This window comes from Molothrus aeneus, chromosome 2 (assembly GCF_037042795.1).
Source record: "Molothrus aeneus isolate 106 chromosome 2, BPBGC_Maene_1.0, whole genome shotgun sequence".
Taxonomy (NCBI): Eukaryota; Metazoa; Chordata; class Aves; order Passeriformes; family Icteridae; genus Molothrus; species Molothrus aeneus.
In genome coordinates, this window is record NC_089647.1 from 88,666,537 (window position 1) to 88,688,614 (window position 22,078).

The 22,078-nt window shown below is 38.1% G+C and overlaps 1 protein-coding gene across 3 annotated transcripts in view; it reads right to left on the reverse strand.

The window, feature by feature from the left end:
* Window positions 1-554: 554 nt before the first annotated feature.
* The window catches only part of TGFBRAP1 (transforming growth factor beta receptor associated protein 1), a 36,922-nt gene continuing 15,398 nt past the window's right edge, over window positions 555-22,078 (reverse strand). For all 3 annotated transcript variants that reach the window (XM_066545258.1, XM_066545257.1, XM_066545259.1), the window contains exons 5-12: window positions 20,294-20,376; window positions 13,960-14,301; window positions 12,602-12,659; window positions 11,152-11,295; window positions 10,045-10,191; window positions 8,557-8,716; window positions 6,477-6,910; window positions 555-5,858 (exon numbers count right to left, since the gene is read on the reverse strand). In XM_066545258.1, coding sequence (XP_066401355.1) covers window positions 5,670-5,858; window positions 6,477-6,910; window positions 8,557-8,716; window positions 10,045-10,191; window positions 11,152-11,295; window positions 12,602-12,659; window positions 13,960-14,301; window positions 20,294-20,376 — 1,557 coding nt within the window. In that variant the 3' untranslated portion in view covers window positions 555-5,669. The remainder of the gene's footprint in view (window positions 5,859-6,476; window positions 6,911-8,556; window positions 8,717-10,044; window positions 10,192-11,151; window positions 11,296-12,601; window positions 12,660-13,959; window positions 14,302-20,293; window positions 20,377-22,078) is intronic.

Below are 22,078 nucleotides of genomic sequence, written 5' to 3' on the forward strand. Positions count from 1 at the left end.
TGTGTTGGATTTTAGCTCCTCTGGATCCCCAGTTAAGCTGTGCACACAACCTGCCCTCAGCATCCAGGGAATGCCTGCAGCCTTGCCAGTGCTGGCACTGCCTGGCAGAGTGGGGCTGGAGAGCAGCTGAATTAGGCACACCTGCATGCCCTGAACACTCCTTTTCTGCACTTCTCCTTTGCATTCCTCTCTCACTCCCCTCAGAGATCACACCAGCTTCCCTGGCTTACCACAGACTCTTTACCAGCCCTCATAATCCATCCTTTCCTGGGGCTTCCTTGTCCTACAGAGCCACTGTGGTGGCTCTGGGCAGCAGCTGGTCCTTTGGGCCTGAAGCCAGGGCCATTAGTCCTGAGCAGTGAGGAGGAAGATGAGGAACACCAACACCTCTGCCTTATGCAGAGTATGTAAGCACCAGCCTAACTTCTACATGTCAGGGATCTGACCCCTCTGTCAGTCACCCTGATGAATCCTCTATTCATCAAGAGATAGTATTTTCCCTTCACTTGGACAATCACATTCCAGGGTTCATGTATCTATGAATCCATGACAAATGTAATTAAAAGATTTTATTTTATTAAAAATCGACATATTTATACATTTATACATTCCACATACTGCTGTGTATGTTCACCAGTATAACCACTAAGTCCAAAAGCCTTAATGGTACAAACTTCCATCTGAACAAATTTACTGCAGGGGAACTTCAATTTAGAAATCAATCATACATTACAGAATGTTATTAACTTTTCTTCTTTTTCCTTACAAAGTAGCAGCACATTTAACTACCAGTGTGTTCACAAGGCATAAGCCCCAAAGTGTTGTACAGCAAGAGAAAAATTAATTAGCTAATATAGGCAATAGGAAGAGAGCTCACAATGAAAATGTATTAGTTGCTGCCTGTTATGAACAGCAGGATGTTAATAAAACACTTAGAGCCATGCTGAATAGAGACTGCAGCAAATCAGGAAGAGTTATAAAATAAAAAATTACTTATTGGTAGAACTGTATAAAACAAAATATTTTTAATGTCATTCGAGACAGGAGTCCTGTGAAGAACAGACGTTGTTATAAAGACTCAGCAGTCAGGATAATGCTTGTGTGTTTAAACATGTAATAAAGTTCTAAGAAAACATACACTCCATCCCTACCACCACCTTTCCACAGCTCACATCAGTAGGGCTTCATGTGGCTGAATAATAAAGTGACATTTTACTGAAGACACATCTGCTCAGGAGTCCCCCAGACCTCTCAAGATTTGTACCCATGTCAGTTAAGTGCTAGAAGAGTGACATTAATCAGGTAACAAAGGCTGGAAAGTTTTTGGAGACTGGGAGCAAGGGGAGCAAAGAGAGAAGTTCTCACTGTAACCTCCTGTACACACCTGAGTCGCCTTGGGATGGGCTGCCTGAACAAGTTCATAGGTATCTCTGGTGTGCTCTGTGTAGCAACCCTCAAAGGCTCCTTTTCCCCTGCCTTTGACAATATTACAAGAATACTGATCTCAATGGGACAACTTATCCACTTAAACAAAAGAAATGAAGATGTAATTGAATTCTTTCTCATGAATATACAGATATGAATCTTATTTTGAGCAGAGTGCCAGATTCTGAGCAATTTTTTTTGTTAGGATTTTTCCTCTTATTGACTGAAAGAGAGAAAAACTGCATATGATGACAAACACACATCATAGGTAATTTTTACATGAGGAAGTGTGGAGATATGAAAGTGTAGAGGAAAGTTTAACAAGTGCTTTTTGTATGTACCATCATCTGTAGCAGTGAATGGCTGAAAAAAAGTCAGAGCTGCAATATTTCAGTAACTGGAGGTTCCACGTTAGACAAACATGTCTTGATATCTGCAGAGGCATCAGTGTGAGAGACTAATCTCATTTATTATGTCCTGAATCACAGTCACAGTGTCACATTAAAAACAAATCTGCACTACTGTTTTGGTTTTGACACATACAAAGTTGGAGGAGACTCGTTGGAAAAAGTGAGGGAGATGAATTTCAAATAATTTACCAGCAGCTAAATTAAGGATAAATATTCTGGCAGAATCTCCACTCTCCAAGGGCAGGTCTTAGACTCCACATTCCTTAGCTGGAGATAAAAAGATCACATCAAGCTTTAACTCCCAAAAAGCATTTGCTTCCAAACTAGAAAAATGGTCAGAGAAATATTCCTCTTTCCTGCCTCTCCTCCTTCACAAATGCAGTCAGTAATTAATACCCAAATCTGGTTCCTTCCCTGTTCACTCCCTCTGTGCTGCTGCAGCCATAACTTACCAGAGTGGCAATGCTGGCCCAGGATTTGAGGTACATAAACCACGAACCACCAAACTGACAGTGCCAAAACAAAAGGATTGAACTCAGGTTCCCCAGAATGAAGCTCTCTTACCCAAGGGTGTTCAGTTGTCCCACCTAAGGAAATTTGAATGTCACCTTTCATAAATTTCCTGGTGACAAAGCCCAGAGTGCCACACAGCACTCTGATGTGGGCTGACATCTCCTCTGGTTGGGAATATTCCCAGTTGCTCACATGCTGGACACACACAGGAAGAACACCACCCACCTGCCACCTCCTTGCTGAGCTCTTGCTCTGCCTCAGCCTCACACTGGCTTTCTTTGCTTTTCCCTTTAGTTACCATGGGATTTCCATATTAATTCATTCATTCATATGAGTGCTAGCATAAAATTTAACAAAGCAACAGGTAACAATGTATCAATTCTTCCAGCCCACATTTTCAGGGGATTGGGTTTCAAAGAACTAGATGCCCCCAACTTAAATATTAATCACACTTTTGATTGCAAAAATGCTGGCTTTCATTGTTCTGGTTTCTGTATTTGTCCTGTATGTACAATTACTGGTTTTGCTGCATTTTAGCCAAAGTACATATCTGCAAAAAAGATATTGACTATTAATAAAGAATTATTTAATCTTTTATAGACATACTTTTTCTTGCAAAAGGAACTGAGAACTTTCCTGAGGCCTGGAATGATATGATTTTTATTCCATTGCAGCAGTAATTTATCACTACTAAGTGGGTAAAATTACTCATCATGGAGAGAAGTCTGTTTTAATACCTCCTTAGTAAAAAGGAAAAAAGAGCATACTCAGGATGCTGGCAGCAAAAGAAACTATTTCTTAAGAAATGCATGCTAGTGTACACAAAAGGTTTGTAGGGTCTTTGTAAAAATCACTTCCACTCTTATCAGCAAGTATTTTGAGGACAGGGGACTACAAATTTTTGTATACCATTACTGTCAGTTGTATACACAATGTTCAAAGCCATGGCTACAAGATACAAACTCTGCTTGTACCAGTGCCACAGCAGAATCACTCATGCCAGAACTGAGTCAGAAATGCCCACACGTGACTTCTTTTGAAGTGCCTCTCACTAAATGTGACTTGCATGTCTTAGTAAAAAGCACTACAAAATTCCTTACTCGGGCTTTGAAAAATAAATAAAATTCAGCACAAGTTATACTTCCCTAATTTCAAAATTAGGAGAAAGATTCAAAGGTCTTCTGCTTCAAAGCAAAGTACTCCACACCTCGAGTACAGCTCTCGGACCCACAATGCAAGAAAGGTGTTGAACTGTTGGAAGAAGTCAAGGGTAAAGCCTCAGTGATGATCACAGGGCTGGAGCACCTCTCCTGTGCACGCAGGCTGAGAGCTGGGGCTGTTCAGCCTGGAGAGAAGCTCTTGGACGACCTTACAGCACCTTCCAGAACCTGAAGGGAGACAGCAAGGGAGCTGAAGAGGGACTTTGTACAGATGCATGGAGTAATAGGGCAAAGGGGAATGGCCTTAAGCTGAAGGAGGGCAAACTTAGCTCAGATATCAGGAAGAAATTGTTTACTGTGAGTGTGGTGAGGCTCAGGCACAGGTTGCTCAGGGAAGCTGTAGAGAACCCATCCTTGGAAGTGTGCAAGGCCAGGCTGGATGAGGCCTTGAACAACCTGGTCTAGTGGAAGGTACCCCTGCCTATGGCAGGTGGGTTGGAATAGATGGTCTTTAAGATCCCTTTCACCCCAAACCAATGCCTGTTTCTGTGAGAAGAGATGGATATCTTCTTCCCCTGGATGAGGTCTGGCTGCCCCTTCTTGGAGGCAGCACTGCACCTAGAAGGCAGCTTCCTAAGCCAGCCTTTCTGTACAAGGAGGCTGCATCAGGACAACAGCAAATTTGTTTTACTGAGGCCCATGGTGTGACTCTGGGTGTCCTGTGTGGGGCCAGGACCTGGACTCCATGATCCTGATGCATCCCTTCCAACTCAGCTTATTCTGTGATTCTAGAAAGGACCAAGCAGATGGTCCATTTTGCTGAAAGCCTCCACTGATTTGGAATTCTGAAACAGGGAGCAGCCATACTAACTCAACTGCATGCAATCAGTAAGCCTGGTATTTATTAGAGCTTTACAGAATTCAAAGAAATACTTTCACTTTGCAGTACTTAAGTTTATTTAAAGTTGTCATTATTTAACCTCTCTTGGGGGAAGCTACATCTTTTAAATCAACTTTAAATTTGTTAAATAGCAATGTGAATACATATGAGGGCAGTTAAGTAAAGGGTTTGTGTTATTTGAAAAATTTTAGTTCACAGAATATTTAGTAGAATATAAAAAACCCAGTACCCCTGTAGTGCACTTCTATAGATTTCTTACAATTTTATAACTTCTCTCTGTGGTTTTGATTGCACAAAGTCATCCATAAGCACTAAAAACCTATTTTTGTAGAGTTCCAACCTGCCTAAGTTATGTTACAGCAAACACTTAGCACATCATCTGTACATTTATGTATCAGTTACATCTTAATCCTCCAAAGAAATGCTAGAATGATAAGATCAATTTATTCAACTGTATGTACAGCATATTTGCATATTAATAAATAAATCAGTATTAAAGTCAGGGTCTCTTCCCCCATATAAAAGTGACTACAAGTCTGACCAGACAAACTTTCTTTCTTTTTTCTTCCAAGCTCATCTGTGTGATTGAGGTTATTGGTTTCCACTCAGTACATTACAGTAACTGCAGGAGCAGAAACCTAACAGAACAGCACTTACATTTAAATTCCATATAGAAGGTGGATGGGAGGGCGATACTAAAAAGTGCATCAAAAGCCAACATTTTGTAGAGCAAAAAAATTGAAGTTGAGAATGTGGTCCTGTGGAAGATAATCCAGCCCAAAAGAAGACATGCTGCAGCCAGCATTAAAATTGATGCACATCTCTGTCTTCGTTGTAAGCTGCACGATGCCAATCCTGCCCCATCACTCTTCAGGAATTCCAACTCCAATAAATGCCATCTTCCCCTCCACAAATTTATCAACACCACAGTCAGTGCAAAGTGACAATTCTTAAAATGACTGTTTGCCTTCACTCCGTAACATTCATCCTCCCTGTGAAGAAAAGGCTCCTTTTCTCTTAAGTGTTTACTCCTATTCACAGAAGAGCCCATATTTGCACCTCTTCATGTATGGTAGTGAATTTTCTATCTACATTCATTAGAAATCAAAAAGATAAGTAGCAGTATTTTATATTTACTGGAAGTCTTCCCATTAGCCCAAAAACTAGCTGTCCACCTTGATTTATACTTAAAGTAGCTGCACTTTTTTCTTTCCAGCCCACTTTCAATGGGGTATAAGTCATGGGAACTGTGGGAATATTTCAAGTCTGATTGCTGGAGCTGGGAGAGTGATGAGTCACATTGGAATTGAGATGTCTGTTTGCAGCACAGTGCGTGTGGGCCATAGTCCCATTGGGATATCTGACAAACACAGGCTCACAGAAAGGATTTTGGCACACCTGACAAACCTTTTTGTCTGAAAGAAGAATCGGGGCTCCTTTTTGTTTAACCTAAAAGAGAGGGGGGAAAAATTCCAAATGTGAATCTAACAAGAAAGGAAGGGAAATGATGGAGCATAATTGCAACTATACCAAATGGATAAAAGAAAAACAATTTTAATAATCTGCTGTGAACTCTAAGCAACACTGTCCTAACTAGGAATAGAAGAAAGCTTTACAACTGAATTTACCATTAATAAAATCTACTAATAAGCTTCAATTAATACTAAGTGCTGGATAATTTTTTTAAACAAATTTTGACAGATGACACTGTAAAAAATTGAATTGGAAATTCTGGCAATCCCTCCTAGTGAAAGAAATGCTAACTGACACTTGTTAAAGTTTCTGCAAGAACTTTGTTAATCTGCAAATCCCAGACTCACTTCATATTCATCCCAGAAGCTCACCAAGGTTACTCCTATTTCAAGGCCCTCATTTTCCCTTTTGTTTTACAGAGAAAACATTCAATTAATTTTGAATCTAGTAGTCATGGCAAAAAAACCCCAAACCTAATAAATGCCAAAGACATGAAGACAGCTTTTGTACTAATTCTTCAAACTGTGTATATCAAAGGACTCAACTGTAAAGCTTCAAAATGCTTTTATATTTAAAAACACCCCAGTAACCTACCTTCTCGTGCTTGTAGATTAAGTTTTCAGCTTGTGCTAACCCAAGTGCCACCTGAGTCATTCTTTTTGTGTGAATGCTTTGTCTCACTGCTCCAGCCAGGAATGGGGAGAGGAGCTGCACTGACCAGCTGTCAGGCACCACCTGCAAAACCAGACCTGCATCGAATTCCGCAGCGTGGTTATTGAGGAGATCCACGGCGGCCATGACGAGCGCGCAGTCCGAGGTGCCCGGGGTTAAATACACTGACAGCAGCAGGTGGAACAGCCTCCGCCTGTACTGCGAGTCTCTGCTCTCAGAGTTCCACATACAGTACTCCTCAGCAGCATGGAAGTCCTTCAACTCATGGACAAGGATATGCAAAGCCTTCTCGTGTTCTTCTAGTTTCCCATATAAAATTGCACTCTCCATATGAAGGTCTGTGCCCTGGATTTTGTCTGTTAAATGAGAAACAAGGCAACATTTGCTCAGTGGAGGAGACAACTGCTCCCTCTCCCAGCCAGTGCAACTGTAGAGAAGGCAGATGCTTGTGAGCACAGGAATGCTCAGATGTATGGAAACATCTCTGACAAAAGAGCACCACAAAATATGGGACAAAGAAATTATTAAACAGTAAGTGATCAACCATGGTCACTGACACCTTTTCAATTCTAGCAGACACTGCTACCGTGTACAATAAACTGTAAGATGAAGCTGCAATATTTTTAACCTCTGCTTCTCCCAATATTATAGGAGGTCATAGAATAAACTCCATAAAAGACAATAAAAATCCAATAGTACTTCCCATTAAGAAAAGGACACTACAAACCCTTAATCCAGTTTAAAGTTTAAGTGTCAGCAATAGGCAGGTAGAATGGCAAGTTCATCTGGCATTTCAAAATAAAGTAGAAAATAATCTAATTATTGTAAAGGTGATAAAGATTTGGCATAGGCCTATGCATGGAAAATACAATGTGTAAAATGCATGGAAATACAATGATTTTCTCATCAAAATGTTTTGGTTATCTGGGGGGAACACACTAGCTTGCATTGATCTCACTTGCATGTAATGTAAGAATTGTCATGTAAGAAATCTTTTATTTTGAAGCACATGGATTTCAAGAGAATAATCCATTTTGTAACTCTTGCCTGGAAAAATTTGTTTAAAAACTGACTAAAAGATGAAAAAAACCAAGACTTTCAATGACTGTGCTCCATTTGTACAGTATCCATCACATAACATTTTGCTGCCTGAAAAGGCAAGGAAACATTAAACTTTGGTAAATTTATTTAGTTGCTACTCCCATAAATGTTGCAATTTTTATTTCCACTTACACTGGATTTTTTTCCCACTGAATTTCAAAAAATCATTTCACATCTTTCAGTTCAGTAACAAGTCACTTCCCTTTCATCCACTATTCCATCATTCTTCAGCCATAATCCTCCATACCAGAGAAGATTTACACACTTGGCTTGCTTAATTGCACTGTATGTTTTCATTCCAGTAGATGAAACATTATAAATTAACCATTATAAGCACTGACCAAGAAAAATACTTAGCTCAACTGTTGCTTGCCTAATGCCAATAGTAACATGTAAGTTGTACTTTTCACCTTAGAAGATGCTCATATTTTTATTTAACATGAACCCCAATGCGAGTTTCAGGGTTATGGGTAACAAGTCCTTGGCAATTAGATTCCTTAAAGTTTCACTTCCATTCACTAGAAGCAAGCTGTTTAAAAAATAAAGTTGCAGGTCCCTCATTTGCAAAAGGTTGTCATGTCATCTCATGTCATGCAAAAGTTCCACACTCATCATTAAAAAGAAGGTGACTATCAAGAAAATTGTATGCAGATATTTGTTCTGGCCAGTCGGTATTTTGTCTCTGGTGCAGTGGCAAACATACCATTGGAGCTATAGAGACCTAGGACAACAGCAACGCACATGCTTTCTAAATTAACCTGTGTTTGTTAGAAATACAGCCTATCAAACAAAAACACAGAGAAACTTTATATCTTTTAGTTTTCTATCCTTCAAAGGACTATTATTTTGTGTCCAGCTGGAAATCACATACAGCATTTAAAACCGACAACATGCAACGTACCTAAAATAAAGCGAATTCTATAAAGATCAGATTTCTGAAGCAGACTGCGAAGTTTCAACAGCAGCTCGGTTGTTTCTGTACAATTATCTGTGGTCACAGATTTTAGCTGAAGTATTGCCTCCAAGTACAAGACAGCTAGATGAGTATGGTACTTCTCTTTCTACAGATGAATAGAACAATGTTAGCTCAGTTTACAAATCTCTTGGCCCCAGCAATAACAGTGATGAATATTTACTTAATGACATAGAAATGTGTTTTAACTTATTTAATTTGAATTATTGACGAAGTTTTTTGTCCATACAGATAGACAACTTAATTCAGAGCAGCCTCACAAACTACATTGTAAATACAGGATTCCTCATATTCAGGTATGTTCTTTGACCTTTTCTATTTCTGCAATAAAATCTGACAAAGCCACCAGAGATAGAAAAGCACTCTAAAGGCACAGTGCTTTTTTTGTTATCCACTATCCAATATTCATCAAAATAAGCTGATGATTTGACTGTTTAAAACATTCTCACTAAATCATTCACAATAATCTAGTAATTTTTAAACACCAAATTGATTTATAACCTATCTTTTACTAGCAGGTAGATTTAATTGTAAAGTATTTTCACAAATATTTTACAAGGCACTGTGTTTAACTCAAAAAGTTTGTTTGGAAATATCCATGACATCAGAGATAAGTACATTCATCAGCCATGGTGTAACATACCTGCAACACCAATAAGGGAAAACCACTAATCTGATGTGCATTTGAAGAATGTGAATTAATGCACTAACCATCAGCTCTGCAGAGTTCTTTCAGTGTTCATTTCCTTACTTTATTTCTGGGTTAAAGAACTTCTCTTGTGCTTCAAATGTTTCATAGCCAAATACAACATTTGGCTGCTTTTCTATTGAGCTAAAGCCCCCAAAAGTGTAATACACTGTCACTTAGGACTTGTGAATGCATCTTTTGGGCATTCAGCATCAAGAGTGGTTTGGAATTCTAGTGAGGGGTGCATGGTTTAATTCGATTAATTGTTCAAATCACTCTAAAAAGACAGAATAAAACATTTTCATTTGTAAAACATTGAATCAGCAATTTTAATATATTGCTGTCACAATGCAATAGGATCAACCTGTTGCTGATCATTTTCTATGATCTTGCCAGAAGAAAATTTGAGCCTCATCAAGTGAGTGAAATAAAGTATGCAATAACCAGATGTAACCCCTCAGGGTTACATCTGGTTATTGCATACTTTATGTCTGAGGGGACATAAGCAATTATTTTGCTATCACAAGCACTGAAAAATTCAAAATAGTGAAGGTATCCACTCCTCATCTTTTACTTTAATCTTAAAAAGACTCCTACCCTGCTCTGAGTACACTTGAAGGACTTTATATTAAGCCTATTTCTTCCAAACATTGCCTATTTTCAGCCTTGTTGATCATAACCTGCATTCTGAATCCTATGCCTACTTTTAGCATTCTCACATAACTCACCTGTATTTTTCTTTCCAGTACTAGATGTTCTAGATATTTGACACGTGCTTTAGGATATTTGTTAAGGCAACTGATGATATCATCTGGATTAATGCTGTTTTTCTCCTGTTCTTCCAAAGGCCTTTTAGTGAAAATCTGTACACCAACCTAGAAAGAGTTTATTGCATTTAGGAACTCAATGGCAATTATATTATTAAATGAATATTTAAAATGAAAAAGGAATAGCACTATTGTTAATACATTGTTCAGGAAGATAAACATAAAACCTTGCTCAGCACCACAGGATTCACTACCCTGTGCTTATCTTGATCTCACTCACTCCTATCTGCATACCTCAATTTGTAGTGTATACACTGTCCAGCCTATAAGCCTTGGCCTGGGCATAACTTCCACAAGAAATATTGAATGGATTTGCACAATAGAATAAGAGACTTCAGCCTTTGTAGCAGGATAGCTCAAATTAGAGACCAGAATGCTCTAAGCCTTTTCACATGTGATGATATAGACAGAGCAAGAGACTTCTGTAATTACCAAACCAAAAGCTTAGAAATCTGCCACTGCACAAATAGCTATGCTTAAATTAATATAAATCAGGGAGTGACAAGTTCCAACAGCACAGACTGTCTGATACAGCACCAAACATCACACTTTTTTTTTCTTATTTTGGCAGATTAAGTTAATTCTTCTAGCAATGAAATCTTGTCTTGAATGGAGGCTATTTATTTCATGTCTTGGTGTACACAGATACCACCCATCATCTTTAAAACAAGAGGCAGCAGCAACAGTTGACCTGCCAGGTGATTTATTTATTATAAGATTCAAAAATTATCTTACTTAAATGAAGAAAACAGAAGACATGCTGTACTTTTAATGCTCTAAACTTTGTTTTCAGAATAAAAACAGGCAATTATCACTAGCACTTGCTAATAGAGGGACTTGGATGAATTGAGAAACCTGCAAGTTTTCTCCTGATGATCACTATTTAACTGGCGTTAAATATTCTGCACAAGGTCCAATCAGGTATCAAGAAAATCCAACATTAAGGAAAACCCAAACACCACTGCAGGGAAATACTGATATTCTGTTAAAAGTGTATCAATCACAAACCTCTTCATTTTTTTGTAAAATCCATTCAGAGTACTTCCACACTAGCTCTTGGTCTGAGCAGAATGTAAGGAAGTCTACTATGTAGTCATAGAGATCTGACCGTGTAGAATCTTGAATGTCTCCATCAACTATTTTCACCCATAACTGCAACAAAAACACATATTAAAGTGCTTAAAACATGTATTAGCTCTTCCAGCTCAAAATTCATGTCAGCTATTAAAAGACTTAGTCCAAGAGTTGTGGAATTAGAAAGAGTTGACAAGAACACAAATTGCAAGCAACATTGCTGGTCACCCGCTTTTGCCACCACACCCTTCTCTTGCATCTGGCACATTCACCCAACTCAGACCCCATATCATGTGGGCTCATTCTGAGAGTGACTAAAGGAGGTACACTAATCACAAAGAAAGCTTTTTATCAAAAGTCCTTTTCTCCAACACATGGTATATTTTTCATGTGTTCTGTGTGTGCAAGATGAAAAGCAAATTATACAAGCAATTTAGAAGAAAAGCTGGTGTTCTGCTTTTCTCTCGTTTTGACTGAAGAACTACAAGTACCAGGTGATTTAATTTTTACATACATTATAATTGGAATTAAAATGTGCTACACCTAGCTACACCAGTTTACCAATAATCCTTGTTTTTTGCAGCATTGAAATTCTTCCAAGATTTCTTGCACATGACAGATATGTTTTTGTTGCCCTTACCTGTTTTCTTTTCAGGCTGTTCTTACTATTTATATAACTGACCTGAATGCATTTGATTGGGTTACTGTGTTTAATGTGCTCAAAAAGCTGCACAATAAGGCAAACTTAATATACTGGATATGGTCTGAGACACATCAAGAACATTCTAATTTCTCTAGGTGGAGTTTTGCAGACACAAAGAACAGGATTATTTAACCTGCAGTGTACAGGCCACTGCTAGTATTAGTGACATCAGATGGAAGGTCCCCAAAGGGATTACTAACCCATCTGAAACCCACAGATCTTGCAGAATGTGTTCACTCTTCCTCACCAGGTAAGCAAATAACCCTCAGTTGCTGTCTATGTCTGCCATGAGAATACAATGCTGTTTTGCTGTGTGTATACAGATCAATCAGCACCGGGCATGCTGCTTGGTCCCAATAAATATATTTTAAAGTGATTGCTTGATTATTTTAGCACTTTTGTCCATCTTTTAGGAGTATAAACATATGTTCTGGTATGTACAGTTTTGCTTTAACAAGATCATACAAGCATCTAAGTAGCTGTCAACTTCAGTAAGCTCTTCAGACTTTTCATATCTAGCATATTAATTTATTCAAGGAAGTCTTAGTGTAAGTTTCAAGTTTCTTATAAACACACATCACAACTTCTCAAATAGATAAATTAAGACCTCAGATTTTTATCTTAGAACTAAAACAGTATTTTGGAATAGATTTCAGGTGACACAAAAAGCTTTAGTCTAACCTGAAGTGCTGCAGCATCCTGACCATTGTAGTGATACAGGAGACCAAGTGCAAAATACCTGTAAAGAAAGAGAAGATAATGTTAAAACTGCTAGAACTTTCCCACTAATTTCATTATGACTTATTAGCACAGATTGCAACAAATAATGGCTTACAATGACATGTACATGGCCATGTCTACACTTCAACAAGACTCTGTAGGCTGTTGTTATGAATCAAAGGAGAGAAGTTCTGCCCTAAAAGTGTGTCTCCATCATTCCTGTCCCCAAGACAGTTTGTAGTTACTAGATCCAAACTACACCAAGTATGTGCCCAATGCCATTCTGTCAATTTAATGTACGGACATTACACACACCTCCAAGAACTATTGCTCCAATAGTTCATCAGTTGTCATTAAATCATATTTTATTATGTGTTTATTTAAAACTCTCTTTTACTGTCAGAAATGCTTTTCTTTACTGTGTCATGGAGTCAGGTCAGGCAAAGAAGAGCTTTGTACAGTGCAAATTCATTCAATGAATGAATGAATGCATGAATTCATTCAATTCACACTTGTAAAGGTGTGTCTTGTAAACAACACTTACCAAAAGGTTTTAACAAAACCCCTAAAATAAATGAAATCACCCCAAATATAACCATAATTAAAGACTCTTCCTCACCAATATAGTTGCTACTACTGCACCAGACAGTTTAAAGCTAAAGAAATGAAAACCAAAATAGACATACTACATAAGGCTGGAGTTTGTATTTTACACATTTACTATCTAATGTTTCCTGCTTAATGATTAATTCTCTGCCTGCTGGCATTTCTGTTTTGAAGTCATTTGCAGTCATCTTAAGGAACCTCTTTTTAGTCAATCAGTGGAACATAGAAAGTTTGCAATTCAGAAGAAAGAGTTCTTTCCCTGAACAAGCAACTACAATTTTAAAGCCACTAACTGGTTAAAAGCTTTTACCTAAGGTAGTGCATGCTTTAGGGCATCTTTTCATTCTGTCTGTGTACAGCTACTGCAGCCATTCCACTCTTCCATTATCTCAAGCAAACATTTAACTTTTTTCTCCCAAACTTGCACCAGTTCTTTATTTTTGTGTTGGATACGGAAACTTTCACAGAGAATTCTGCATTTACCAGGATAAGACAATGCATTTCCTTTACTTTAGACTGTCAAGTAATAGGTTTTCACCGACAATTTTAAATGCTAACAATTAGCATTAATACTTAATTCAGACTGAGTTGTGTTTGGACAGGTGAAAGCACAGGAACTACAAGTGCTCAAACATATTGTTCGATAAGCCAAGAGCATCTAAGACAATTTTCCCTCTGATCTAGAAGGTGCAATAATAAAAAAATCCACTTACTTTTTGTGTTTTTCCAGCCAGGCAGCACTATCTGTTAAAAGACAGAAGTTCTCTGAAACTAGGAGATCCAGCAGGCTCTCATGATTTGCCTCTGCATACAGTTTGAGTAAAGCAGTGTCAATATCCTCCTTGTAGCCATTTGCAACCTCAGTGCTGCGGACTTCATTCAAGTAACTCATGAGGAATCGTTTGCATTTTGTCATCTTCTCCTGGTCCCCTTGGGTCAGCTGGTTCAGGTCGGCGTACTCGTGCAGAGGGGGATGAGACCGGATAAATGAAGAGGAAGTAGGCAACAGGAAGGGGTACAGAGAGATCAGCTCCCGGACATCAAGCTGGCCGCTTCTGCAATTACAGTGTCAAACTAGATGAAGCAAAAAGAAAGAAAAAGTATACATAGGCACAAAAAAAATGTGTGCTAACATATGCTTAGTCAGGACACTAGCATGTAGGCAGTTTCTGGAATATTTTTTGCTATATCTTTAGGGGAGGGGCCATGTGGGTTTGCTGTCTGGAGGGGGCCCCTTTGGAGGTTTTCTCCCAAATTAGTTAAACCAGGACAAAAATGTCCTAGGGTGACATTATGATGCTTGTATCCCCAGTGGTCTGTTCTGTTTATGCTGGATGTTATGTTCTGTGCCTTCAAGACTGGCTCTGAAAAATCAAATATTTGTTTTGTTATCAGCCTGCTCATTCCCCCACAGTCGGTGGGACACAGCAGCACACATAGTGCTGCTTTTGCTTTTTGCTCTTGCTTTTGCTTGTGAGTTAGTTTATCTAGGCAGTTTGAATTTTCTTCTTCCTCCTCTACACACTGAAAGCTCTGAGAATTCTGAGACTGGCCAGCCTTTTGCTTTTAAGCTTCCACAGCTGTTCTCTGGCATAAACAAAAATCAGCTGAACAGCCCTACAGCAGTCCTAGGACTGCCCTAGACTTCATCCATACATTATGGGAGCTAGTCTTCTGTTGGCAAAAAAAAAAAACAAAAAACAAATGTGAACCCTTTCAGGCAAGCCACAAAGACAGTGTCAGTGTAATTCTGGGGAAAATAGCAACTTCCTGTACAAAACTAAAGCTTTCAGAATGTGTGTATGCATGATGAAAACACTTTCCCCAATCCCAAAAAGCACCAGATTTCTCACTTGGCTCTCTTCTTACAGAGGTTCTGTAAGCAAACCACGGATACTGATTATGCATCCATTTAACCAGTAAGTCTGATGTACAGGCAGAGGCCTTGGGTGTACATCTGTGGGGGCTCCCCTGGAATGGCTTTTCCACTTCAGGTGTGAAGGACGCCCTACACTTTTATTCAGCAGCAAGATGTAACATAGATATGCCACATAAAACATTTTTCTTTCAGCCTAGATTGAAATTCCTCAAGCTTTTAAAGAATGCATGTTGTGACAGAAGAATTTTTTTTTCCCCACATGGCAAAAAATCCCTAATTTTTACAGCTAGAGGGAACCCTCTTTCCAGGCCTTGCTTTAGAAGAACAGCAAGCAAATATCCTAATGTTTTAAAATAAAATATCCTGATATTATAAAATATCAGGATATTTTATAATATTTTATTTCACTGTCAAAGTTTTTATTCAGAATTCACGTTTAAAAATTAACATTACTGAAGTGCAGGAAATATTGTTGCTGAAAAAAAAAATCAAAATGAACTTGACAGTTCTCTAAAAGAAGCCCTGTTTAGTTATTTTGTTGGAAATATAACTTTTTAAAAATAATTCTTATCTACCTGGTGATCAGCCAACTCAAAGACTTTCTCTTCACAACTTTGATTGGAATGAATTCCAAAAAGAAACAAATGATAACACAGAATTAGAAAAGCAGCAGATTTCTACAGGCAATAAAGTGTGAAAGATCATCATAAATAGGCTCATCCCTTCACTACAGGCATGCCCTGCATCGTTCTTCTTGCCAGAGACACAATTCCAAAACCATCCAGGAAATATGAACTAGTAGGAGCCATCACCACGACAATCCCCATTTAGAACTTTGCTTTCAAGTTAACACAGTCCCTTGGCTACAAAAATCTATACCAGAAGAAGGAAATTCTGGGAGAAAGCAGCAACAGCAAATTTAACAGCAGCATCCTCTCTTCTAGAGCCTAGTGACTGCAAAGCACAGGAGTAGCAACACAGACAATAGAGAAGAACCACAACAGACAAAACTGGGGAGCCTTCCCTTGAAGAGAGGTATGAACAGCAGATTTTCCCAATTCCTATAGAGAACTCCTACTGCCTAAAGCCCACCTCCACACTAGAAAAGACCCACCTCTAACAGAGGGTAAAGCATTCAGGTCTACTTCACAGATTTCTGCAGTTGAAATTTCTTTTAATCCTTCTTTTGGGATTTGGCTTTGAAATTCTTAGATCTACATTATGATAAGAGGCAGAATAACCCAGAAGTAGCAAGTTCTATCAGTGGCATGACCTGATGGTTCCAAGAATATTTGAATTTTCAGTAGGAACTTACCACAGTAACCTAACTGCAGTTTTAGCAACTGCAACTACTCTGAAATTTCAAGTCCTGAGATTAAATATATTATATGAGATTCATTATGCTAGAAAATGAATCCTATTTGAAGGAAGAGATTTTTTTTTTCCCTCTAATCCAAACAAATCTTCCCTGATTTGTTTTAGAACAAAAGTCAACCCATAACTTGAATAACATCCACAGGCTGCTCAAAATTTGTGCAGAAAAAAGGAGTCTTAATGAACCTGGAGAAATTCAAATATAAACATCGATTCCCTTGCTAGCTATGCTGTCAAGTATCTGAAGATGGCCCTAAGCTTGAGTTGGAGACTCTGACCATTGAAATAGATGATGTTTAAAAATGTTATATTTAATATGCCACTTTTAGTAAGTTTAAAAACATTTTCCAACTCTTACAGCAGCTTCTGAGTCCTTCCATCTTACCACCCAAGTTTTCCTAGATAAGGAAGTAGTCAGCTACCTTACCTCTGACTTCACAAATTCTGGTCTCAATGATGATCTGTTTCCAAAAGAAGAATCCACTTTAAACTTTGGCTAGTCCAGAGCCTGGGCTGTGAATCACCTGGGGTTCTCTCAGCAGGTCTGACTCAAGTTTAGCTGTACAGTTTTCTCTCCCCACAGCAGTGGGAAGCAGCAATCAAGCAGCCTCCTTAAAAGCACAACATTATCCAAAAGTTTCTTCAGAAAAATACCAAATACTAAACAATGACCCCACCTGCACAAATGGCTAACATTCAGCTCAAGGCTTATGGCCTCTGGGATTTGTGGATGTCTTGTGGATCTTTCCATCAGATCTGGACAAAACTGTTTTAGAGTAGTTACAAAGGATCTCATCTCTTGAAAAACACATCTGAGCCTTCAGCTTCTAGCATTTCAGGCTCAGCAAAACACAGATCACACAGCAGAAAACAAACTCTTGAGACATCAGTGTTGTGAGGCAACTTCCCTTTGAGCAATTCTGCATTAATTCTCTTCAGGCTTCATATATATAAACAATGCAACAAGAAGAATCTACAAGTTTTCAGGAAACTTAGGCCTAAATTCAGACCCTTATATCTACAGGTATCAGAGATGCCAAAGAAGCGTACAGTGGTAACTGTTTTACCTAAATCCCACTGGCTGTATTGGAAGCTTATATTCTTGAATCACATTTAAGATGCAAAACCCACATCATTCTTACTTTTTATTTCTCCAAGTACAAGTACCAGCAATTTTTTTAACCTTTTCAGTGTAGAAGAGACTTATACCTACATTCTCTCTATAGGTTTTCCAAGGTGAGAAATACTGTGCAAAGAGTGAACATTTTTATTTGTTAGAAAGAGTAAAGTTTAGAAAAATTCCAGTATCCAGTGGGTCAGAAGGCAAGCAATATCTAACCAGTAAACACTGAAGAGAACTGGTTTCCCTATGACAGCTACCAAACATGGTAGCTGTAATGCATGGAAAATTCAGCAAATGACCTCCTATAAAGCACTGTTTGGTATAACCCTAATGATAGCAACATGAAATATCATAACTATAAATCACAACTATGTAACACAATCACAATTCTGTTACTGCTTATAACAGAATTTGTTAGACCAAAGAAGCCCTACTGTTACTTCTCACTCAGTTTTAAGGCTAATGAATCCAGCTCATGAAAATTATCCCCCTTATGTTGAACTATTTGAATTTCAATAAAGCTACCACATTCTTCCTTTTTGTCAACCTTCTTCAGTATTCAGAAGCATCAGCATTAACTAGGAAGAACTTGGCAAATTATTCCTATTAAAAGTTCCAGTCTTTAAGAACTATGAACTTATGCATAAGATACAACTGTCTCTTGACAAGGTTGTCCAAGAAGGGTAATAATGCAAGAAAATGAAGATCTTTAAGCCAATATAATTCCCCCAGCTAAGCTGTAACTGTCAAATATTGTCCAAGTAGTGAGACCATCTCACTTCATATTTAGCTAGAAGCAGGCCCACATATCACACCAAGATCTCTGAGATACTGCTGCTGCCCTATTTCACTGCTTAACACCCTCCTTCCTCAGGTAGGTACCAAGTTTCCCTTTGACATTAAGACTGAAGTGATTTCTAAGACAAAGTTGAAACATTTACAGAGCAACACACGGGGATGGGAGGAAGTGCTTTCATAGACTGCCACTATCTTTTCCATTTTGCCTGTGAGTATCAGTAAGTTTAAAATGAACAAGATTGATTGAGACTGTATCAGGGCACATGCAGCTGTTACTCTAACTCAGTGTGCCCACCAGGGCTGAAAATCAAGGAACCTGATTACCATAGCAAGTTGTTTCAGAATCACCAAAATACTCTGCTTAGCTTATGTATGGCTGGACAGAAGAAAAGCACAGAAACTTTTTTTGGCCTTCTTCCCTGAGCAGACATCAGCAATTCATTCATCAGCAAAACTGTTGTTCTGCTTTGGAGTTGCAACTTTTAGAGGAAGGGAACACCCTGGGATGCTGCCTGAGCTGCAAAATTTGTGGCTGGACAGCACATTTTCTCATGAAGCATGTTTGTTTCTACAGAGGAGCTCCCACAATTCTATTCATTAAAGCTTATTTTTCAGAGGGACTGATAGTTGTATGGAGGATGCATAAGCAATCCTGGCTCCTTCCACAAGGTGGTAGAACACCTCACAGGATACATTTCCCTCTTTTCACTGCTCTTAAAATATTCTTAACAATGCACCACGTGTACTTCTGCTTCAGATACAGAACCAGAGGTCAGATACACAAGTGTCTGAAAGATAAGGGTGGAGAAAGATTGCAAGTTTCTCACTAATGACAACAGTTACTAGGTGATAGAAGAAGTGGTTGTGGCCAGAACAAATTGTCTCTAAATGCTGTTCAGGCCTTTCCTGTCATTCCCTCATCTTCACTCAGTGTACACTGCTCATCCAAGCTCAGTGTCTCTCATCATACTGGTGAGAAATAAAATGGAAATAAAATGGCAAAGTCCCTCACCAACAGCAACATTCCTCAAAGCTTTACTTTCCTCAATGCATTTCCATAAATCCAAGGACAACTTTTTTCCTACACTGTAAATATGCTTACGGTATACTGAAAATTGTCTAACCTTAATCCTATTCCATAGACTCTAAACTGATTTAAAGTGAATTTCAGCAGATAACAAGGAGAGTTATTTTATGTGGTCAGCATGCATTCCACTAACCACAGCAGCGCTGCATCACAGAATGAGGCATGGCTAGCAGAAATGAAATTATCAGGTAGAATAAAGATAACAAGCAGCACTTTCTGAATGAAAGTGGAATATCAAGGTCAATTTATAAACAAGCGACTGCTGAAATGGCTAAATCAGCAAGGTTAGTACAGACTTCAAGAACAAATCTGTCTCCTGGAAAAGGTCTAGCAGAACAAGTGTTAAAGCAAATTCAGTATCAACATCTTCATAAAAATAGTGCAATCGTGTCAATAATATTTCAATTGCAGCTAATGTTAAAGTTATACTTTTTGTTAAAAGTATTAAAAAAATGAACAAAGCAATGTTCATGCTGTAAATCACAGCACAGACTTGGTGATATGCCCATGAAGGTCAAGGCTTTAAAGTAAAAAAATCTCCATACATACAGCACTCAATTCTTAGTGCTACTATATGTTAGCATCCCAAAAAAAACCCAGTTGCATTAACTCTAGAGCTAAAAAGTTGTTTCAATGTTACTCTGTTCTTAACCCCAACAAAACCATTTTATTACAGTGAACTCACATCTACATCAAAAAACATTCAAGGAACTAAGTTTTCATACCAAGAACACTAACTCCTTACTTAAAGAAGGTAAATGAATAAATTTCTTGTCACACAATTACCTGAAGAGTTCTTTTGCTTCAAGGAACTGAAGCTGTGCAAACTGTATAAAACCTGCTTGCTGCAGGATTCGTTTGTACATTACCTATAAAAAAGAAGGAGGGGGAAAAAAGGTTTATTATATTTGCATCTATGTAGTGCTAGTTACTACTGCAATAGCTACCTGCCAAAAAACACCAAACAAATCATCTTCAGCCACATCTGACAAGTCACAAGCAAAATAAACCTTGATCCTCTATATTTTAAATTATCTACCTGAATATATAGAATCTGCTGTCCAGACTCATTTGTGTTCACACAAATGTGTGTGAACACAACACTGCTCATGAGTACTTACTAAAAGCAAATTCAACAAACAGCAAGTTTAAGTTTTCTTGTTCAAATAATGACTTATCTGACATCACACTGACTTGCCTCAATTTTTTTGAGTTAATTGCAAACATAAAAGCCAATGGTTATCTTTGAAGTTTCCCACAATTCAGTAAGTGCAGAAAATAAAGATGATCCCACTTAACCACACACAGCCACTTCCTTCCTGTCTCATCTCTCTGGTGCAAAACTGCTGGCAATTCTTATATGTTCATCCCCAGCTGATGGCCATATTTTTGACTTTCTGCCAGTTTTGCTACTGTGATTTTTTTTTAATAGAAAATTCTTCCAAAACAGCTCAACCTATCCAATATGCAGAACATTATGTAATGTACCATAAAAATACAGTTAAAGACCAAGTAAACCATAATATGGAAAGTTATTTGTTATCAAACTTTACTGTTAAGGTCACACCTAGACAAAAAAGTGTTTAAATGAAGCTCAGTAGAAAGAGAACACAAAAACTACTTTAAATGATAGGTAGTTATTAAATCTGAGGGGTCAACCAACTACCAATTACAAGATTAAATGAATTCCTTGTGCTCAGAATATTTCCAACAGCAAAAGAGAAGTACTAAGAGCAAGGAACCTAAACTGTGCTCAGCAGAGCATTCCCATTTGTGACAACACTGGTACTTTGGCAAATACACCCAGCTACCTTCTCATGTCCTCGGTTTTTCCCTTCAATTTGCTCATGAATACACAGTTTTCTAGTGTTTCACACTGTACATGCAGGCTGGTACTAATACCAGACTTAGCAAAACCATTTTCAATAAAAATACGCAGAGAAACTACAATACAATAGGAATGTATTCCAGGAAGGAATTGCTGAAGAGCACCAGGCCTCAAGTACAGTGGACTGATACTCTGATAATTTTTCAACTTGATTAAAGGTTACAGATTTACCAATAGAAAAGCTTGGCTTCAGTCCATTTAGTCTGTGCATGCTTTACTTATGGTTTGTCTAATGGAAATATTTAATCTCTGTTGTTAGCAAGTCTCTAAAATGCTTTGTAAGGTTGTGGACCTTTTCTTGCCTCCCCAGTGTGTAGGAGAAAAAGGGAAACAGAGAGTAATGTTATCAGGCACAGCTTTTCAGACAAATATAACAATATAAAATTAAACAAACAATACTTCATGACATCTTTATATTAACTAATGCTTCACATTCAATGTAATGATTAAAAATAGAGTTAACTAAGCTAAAAGAGAATTCAATTAGCTACAAAGTAAAACTTCTTTAGGGGATTGACTCACAAAATATCCAGAATATTTTGGACTTCTGACAGTGTTATTACACCACTACACACTAATCTGTGAATCAATGAATACTTACCTGGTCACCTTCCTAATGACACTGCTGAAGGATTAAATTCTGCAAATATTTGCATCTCATGGCAGCAGGAAAACGTTAAAAT